Source organism: Archocentrus centrarchus, chromosome 16 (assembly GCF_007364275.1).
Source record: "Archocentrus centrarchus isolate MPI-CPG fArcCen1 chromosome 16, fArcCen1, whole genome shotgun sequence".
In the NCBI taxonomy this organism is placed as follows: Eukaryota; Metazoa; Chordata; class Actinopteri; order Cichliformes; family Cichlidae; genus Archocentrus; species Archocentrus centrarchus.
Window position 1 is genome coordinate 20,161,347 of NC_044361.1, and position 7,286 is coordinate 20,168,632.

The following is a 7,286-nucleotide window of genomic DNA, read 5'->3' on the forward strand; positions in this document are numbered from 1 at the left end:
AATCGGCGTGGAGCGGTTACGCGCACTGATCACGTGCACCACACTACGTCTTTGCGGACTTTGTGCTCTTATTTGCATGCATTATTATTTTTAAGCGTGTGCGTCAGACTGATACACATATTCTTAGTGGAAGGGTGTATTGCATGAGTGTGGTGCGCTCTCAAAAAATAGTAACACTTCTTTGCGTTAAGATACTGGAAGGTTGCAAGTGCACTGAAATATGCTCTGTTATATATTTCTTCCTTTGATTTGGATCAGGTTGATCAGAAAACATGCAGTTGGAAGGGGAAAAATACCGCATATTGTTATTTTAATTCTGAGAACAAGCCACACCGTATTTTATTCACCGATCAAGAAAAGGAGTTTAATAAAAAAATAATAATAATTCAATCGTGTAACCTTATGCTTTTTATTCAAGATAAAGCACTATGATAACGCACGCTCCACAATGGCTACACAGCCGTTGAGCGGATGAGTGGCTTAACCCGCCGACTTGTTGCACTAGGCCCATATTCAGTAGGGAAGATAAGCTTCACCTTCATCGCCAGTAATTCGTTACTGTCGTTTTTATTAACTGTTTTTTCTGAAAGCTGTTTTCTGTCTTTGCAGCATTTTGAAAACATTCCTGTAAATACGCCTATTTATTTCTATATCTCTTTATTTCCTGTTATTTAGTTGCACAAGTAAGTCCCCTGCAGACCCAAACAAAAAGTGAGGTACACCCTCTACTCTAAACCCTTTCAGCTTTGTCCGAGGAGGAACAAAGGTGTGACCTTCGGCTATGTGACGCATCCAGCGCACTGGAGTACTTCCGCTGACGGCAGTAACTTAACAGTCCTACCCAAGGATGCGTTCAGGCAGAGTTCTTATACTGACAGGTGATTTCCAAGCCAAGTACAAATATAAAAAAGTAAAAACGCAAACAACATTTAGATGCAAAAGCAAAGACTTTACTGAGAAGTAAAGGTTGTACAATTAATTGTCAGAACAATATTTTCAGGTAAAACCTGTATGGTTTAACTTTCTGCAATAAAACAAATGACTCAAGCAAAAACTGAGAACAAATCAATAAACTCGTAAGCTTCACAGTGGCGTAAAATGGAAATAAATATGCATCAAACCGAAGTCAAATAATTCATGGTTTATAAAGCTGTAGCAGATTCTCATAGCAAAGAATGAACAATATAAAAGTCACGGCCTTAAGCAAATTGATTTACAATTAAAACAAAGTGACACAGGTATTCTGTATATTACAAGAGAGACCATTTAAGCTATTAAATAAACATGTTCATGTTTGGCAAAGTGAGATATGAAATGTACATCAACCTAAGTTTTAAAAAATATATACAACTGAATGTACTGTATGTGGCATGAGTGCCATCCACTGGTGGCTAAATAAATTACAACAAATATGATAAGGTTATAAAGTGCTCAACTGTTGTGGTCATATTTACAGGTAGCTTAGTAAAAAAACAAAACAGTCTGTTCTACTTAATATACAGATATTGTCACTATTGCTACAGTAGGTTAAAACCCTGAATCACATTTCACAATGATTAACTGTGACTTATACACTGGCAAAGAGTTACAGGTGGTAAAATGTAAAAATATATATATTTTTTTGGCATTAAACATGTTGCTGAGAAATCCTGAGTTATTCAAGCACCCAGTGACTGATATCATTCTTGTTGAGTACAATTCATTAGTAGAAAATCAACAGTGCAAACATAACAGATTAAATGAGAAGTTTTCACTTGAGTTCTGGGGTATCCCTGTGCAGCGTAACAGCCATCAATAACAAAAGAAAGTGGAATTATTTCAGATTGTGAAAGGTATAATTAAAAACTTTACAGTTAAACCTTTTGGTCCAAGTTTAGCTGCACTCAGGCCTGACATCAGATGGCTCAGCTTATAATGCTTATAATGCCCCCAGCCTTGCCCTCCTCGTAGTTCACAACTGGTGAACTACTCCTTCCCTGCTCTCCATGGCTGCAGGGGGGCCTGAGGGATGATGAACTGTGAAAAGGTGCGTGGCAAGACGTAGTATCCAACAACCTGTTGGGTCGGAGGTGGTGGTGCGGTGCTGAGGAACACTGGAGCATGCTTCTTGTACTGAGGCCACACTGGTGTAGGGTGGTAGATGACCTGAAGGTTAGGAGGCACCTGAACAGAGAAAAAGACTGGAATGAGTACAATAAATCTGAAAGGAAGGAAAAGTGTGAGCCAGTTGGTCCAAAATGTCCTAAAAGCAGTCATCTGTTGTTACCACATATAGTATTTTGTAATTTATATGAAGAAATATTCTTCAGTGTTTTTTTTTAAATTTCTAATCACAACAAACCCCATAAAACACTGGACTGATACAGCCTTCAACAACAAACCCATAAATCTTCTTCACACTTCTTCCCTCAGAACTCTTTCAGCAGCTCAGTTCACCAGATTTATGGACCCAAATTGCTGTGGAAATTACACTAAAACTGGGCTACTTGACCCAGACAAGAAGACAATTTCACAGTGCACAAACGTCAGACAGTGACGTGATACAACTCACCGCAATAGCAAAACAGCAGGCTAGGGCCGACTTTGATGAAGATTAGCAAACAAGATAAAACAATGCTGACCTACTGGCTCAGTGAAACATTGCAACATATTGAATGTGTCTTGTAACCCTGGACTGTGAGTAAAGACACAACCCTCAAAGCTACATATAAAGCAGAAAAAAATAACCTGTGTCTGCATTCAACTCTCACAGGTCTTTCCATTTTAGGAAAGCCTCACCAACATGACCACATATGCCCAGCTGAATGTCTTACAAAGCATACAGGATAAGAATCTGTAGATTGAGTGTATATTTACGGCAGCTGGATGGTGTATATGTGTGTTTCTGACTACAAACTACTGTACTCATTTTCATGGTAACAAAGATATCATTTCCTGCAGCAGAATGGTTAATTAGTGTGAATTTTTATTAACATAACAAATAGGCTCACTAATGTAGACCCATGAGGCCACATAGGTAACTGCTTTAAAAAAAGACTGTGGTAAAACCCAACAGATGGTTCTTAAAGAAAATGGGGAGTGAGATAAACTTACCATATTTCTTGGGTATTTGACCCTATTTGATCCATCTTCATGTGGCTTCCGAATCCTGGGCACCATGGTTATTTTGTAGGTTTCACCTCGCGGTCCCCCCTTCTGTCCCTTCTCAGCAACCTCCTCTTCTTTTTCTTTCTCTCCCTGTGCCTCCCCATCTTTGGCCTCCTCCTCCGTGTCACTCGATGCAGCTGAACCACAATCCGAAGATGTAGCAGAGTGGTAATCTGAAGTCTCCTGGCTTAAAGAGTCCAGCGAGGACACATCCAGGTCATGTTTCACACACTCCTCACTCTCCTCTTCCTCCTCCTTGTCAAAAGAAGCAACTTTAAAGGGACTGTTGTTTTCTTTAGATCTGTGAAAAAAAAGTAGATTATTTTAAGTCATGTTACCCATTTTCCAGCTTGACTTCCTACTTGTTTTCACTTATCATTTCATATACTGCATCATGACTATGGCTTGCTCGTAATTCTTGGCTAGACTGAGAAATGTCTGTTTCACTGTCTGCCTCTGCAGGTACCCAGTGACTCACCTCGCAGACACCTCCAGAGGATCAATCCACAGTGTCATCTCAGACGGAAATCCCAGGTTGGTGGGCATGATGTTGCTCGCTTTGCATGCCTGCAGGATTGTGTCATCGCAGGGTATGTTTCTGTTTATACGAATGCACCTGTTAAAGTTCAAACATTAAAAGTTAGGAGTGTTTTTTCTTTGCAGGAAAAAGCCAGTCATTGACAACTGTGTAAAAGTTTAAACAGCAATTACCTAAATGCTTGGCCTTTGCTGGGACAGTCAGGGTACCAGTGGTCTTTGTATTTTTCACACAGAAGTTTTTGTAGATTTTCTGCAAACAGCTCTGCTTTGGCCCCATCGAGGTCACCACGTGACACAGCCATGCGTTTGAGGAAGTCTACCCCAGCCTTGATCTCTTGCTTCATGGTCACTGTAGACAAAGAGAGAAAACCACAATTTATCCATGTTATTCTGTGCATGCATTTTGTTTCTTTTGCTAGCAAACTATGACTTCAGTGAGGTGTGGAAGACCATGGACTTCGGTTATCACATTTCCCTGCGCAGTTGCCCCTTAAGTGTTTATTTTTCATATTTTTTTGCCTTCAGGATACCCTGAGTGATTTTACATATATTACCATACTCTATGATGACAGAAAGATAGAGTTTGTAAACAGGCAAATGAGATGGAAACTAGTGCTGCAGACGTGACATCCAAGTAATTTGACCATGCAAATTCAATGAGGTCATCGCACTGTTTATTTTCTGATAGCATGCCTGTTTGGGTTGAGTGTCAGTGTCAATTTGACCAGAGAGAAAAATGTGCTCTTCGCGGCCAAGGCAATTCAAGCTTTGCAGCCAAACTAGCTGACTGTGCTAACATCTTGCTGTTATCCCTGACAAGAAAGTCAAGCCTTGAACTTTGAGGTGCAAACTGTACTTTATTATTGTGGCTTGGAACGTGCCACTATTGCTTCAGCCTGTGTGATGTGTTGTGACAGAAAATTATTATTTTCTCTGCTAGATTCAGCCACAGTAGCTATGAGTCTGTGACACAAGCAGTATCTTTAAATCCCTAACAAATGTTTTGCTGTTGCATGAACTATGAGAACATCAATGTGTTATCATCCTTGATGTTGAAACAGCAGCTTGGAAATTCCAGTTTATAATTTGTCTGTGAGGTAAACAGGGACACATTGCACGTATTCTTTTGATTGTTGATGTTAACTCTGTTTTGCATTTTTCTCGTCACCTAAACATCATCCAACTAAACTTTTATACATGTTGCAGCATGCTGCCCTATTGGTTGTTACCTTGATCCCACACATAAACACTTTGTTGTTGTTGTTGTTGTTGTTATTACTGCTTTTTTTTTTTTTTCTTACAGATTTCTGTTTTGGTTCTGAAAAACAGTTTGTTTGTTTTTTTAAAAAGTCCCTGAATCTTTAATATTATTCTAATGTTTTTTTATTTATTTATTTTTTTTTTTTAATGCAACTTGACCTATATTCTTCTGGTTACCCTTTAAACAGAAAGAAGGTGATTGGAGTAACTGGATTGCATTGGTAACTGCACCATTAAAAATTTAAATTTAAAAAAGTAAATAAATATTCTGGACAATAAGATAATTTGAGAATTGATTAAAGAATTGTGGTATAGGTGACTGCAACAGCTGTTTAAACCATGCATCTGCAGATCTGGTGATGGACAGGGAAGCAGCTAATACATCTGAGCATTGCTGTTTCTTTCTTTCTCTGAGATCAAGTCAAGTCAAGTCAAGTCAAGTTTATTTATAAAGCACATTTAAAACAACGACGTTGACCAAAGTGCTGTACAAGATCTGTAACCCCAAGGACTATACTAAATAAAATAAAAATATATAAATAAATAAATAAAATAATAAAATAAAAATAAATAAATAAAAACATTAAGAACAATAAATAACATAAGAAAATTAAAAATTAAAACGTCAAACCTCAAAGATACTTTCTTTTTATAGCAGGTTAACACATACAATACCTTTATTTTGATTTTGGGCATTGATACCTATAAATTAGTAATTGATTATCAACATTACCCTAAATTGGATAAATAGATGGCTGGAGGGTGGATGGATGGATGGTTTAACATTGTTGCCAGTTAAACTGCTGTCAAACAAACAGTAAGTTAATGACGCTAAAGTGAAGGAATAGCTCTTTTTTCCCCTGTTTTGTTCTACTTGATTAAAAACACATTTATTTTAAACTAGATTACAGAGTCATCAATATGAATACATTGCAATATTTGCCTATAAATGGTTGTTGTTTTAAAACTGATATTCATATTTTAAATTCCTGGTTTATCTTGAGACAACTTTTGTCCTTGTGATTGGGTCATCATCGACAATCTAACATCCCCCACATCACTGCTAGTTTATTATAATTCTACTAAAGAGAGGTGGCTGGTATTATACAGTCGAATGATTTACGTTTTAGGGGAACTTAAACGCATCACTGACGGTGTTTGTTTTCTCTGATTACTTATGTATAATCAGAAGTTCAGTGATGCCAAAAAGTGGTCTCAATCTGCACAATATGTTTGTGAGCTGCTCTTTATGACATAGTTTTGATTCTACATCTGAACAGAACAACTTGACCTATTTTCAGGCTCGGGTTTGTCTCAGCTGCTAATACTGCGGTTTTTAATGTTTAACTACTAGGATGAAACTGTTAAAATGTCGGTCTGCTAAGTGGAGACCAGGTGACCCGATTTTTTGTTGTGGTTTCGTCGATATTCTTACGCCTGAGTGAAGCAGATGGGGACACGATGTGATACGTGTTCACGTGCTTATGGGCTGTTGTCCGTGGATATAAAATAAAACCAAGACAAAGAAAGAAGAAAAAAAAACAAAAAAACAAAAAATAAAAATGTCCCCAGTCTGCTGTGATAAAGGAAACCTCACGCTACTGGGTGGAAATAACGCGTTTTTGAGTTTTCTGGCGACGCGGAAAGCCCCCAATGGAAATTCAGAAAGTTTGTGAGAAGCCTGCAGTTGTAGGCAGTTCAGCTAAACAATGTAACAGTTTTTGAACTGTTTGTGGTAGTTACAAGTGAATTAGTAACAAGTTTTCCTGGGGTCAGGTACCAACAAAACCAAAAAGTTTTAAAATATTAAACGAGCTGGGGTTAAAATAAAAAAAAAAAATCTAATCAATTAAACCCGCGGCGACGTAACACAACCGAAACAACTCAATAAGCCAAACGTAACGTATCTAAACACGAAACTTCAAAGCTAAACAAAAGTGAGTACTCACATTTTAACGGTGTCCTCAGGTTTCTCCTCTTGCCGTAGCCTCCTGCCCCTCGGTGCTGATGCGCTGGTCTGTGGTGGCACGTTTCTTCCTTGTTCTCTTCGCAACTAAAGCAACAGAGACGTAAGATTACCGTCAGTGTGACTCACTTCCTTCGCTCCGCGCCGTGAGCAAGCGCTGACAAGCTCCCGCCCGCCCGGCCCAAATATGGACTACCGGAGTACCGGAGTAAACAGCTGATGAGTGTGAAAGAGAGCGAAATCCTCTCTGCGGCGCTTTTCTAGCCTAAACAGCCAAGAGGGTGGGGAGGTGCGTCCCTCCCACCCACAGTGAGAACATAGCTGTACTCTCCAAAGGTGTGGTTTCATCCAAACTGTGAAGCAATTTGCAACT

The 7,286-nt window shown here is 38.8% G+C and overlaps 1 protein-coding gene across 1 annotated transcript; it reads right to left on the minus strand.

Moving 5' to 3' along the window:
* Positions 1-950: 950 nt before the first annotated feature.
* LOC115793761 (maternal B9.15 protein) lies at positions 951-7,051 on the minus strand. The gene is made up of 5 exons (XM_030748854.1): positions 6,897-7,051; positions 3,859-4,036; positions 3,626-3,763; positions 3,094-3,448; positions 951-2,163 (listed from the first exon to the last, which is right to left on the minus strand). Exons 2-5 carry the CDS (start codon positions 4,029-4,031, stop codon positions 1,966-1,968), a joined length of 864 nt encoding a protein of 287 aa, XP_030604714.1. The 5' UTR covers positions 4,032-4,036; positions 6,897-7,051; the 3' UTR covers positions 951-1,965.
* Positions 7,052-7,286: the final 235 nt, after the last annotated feature.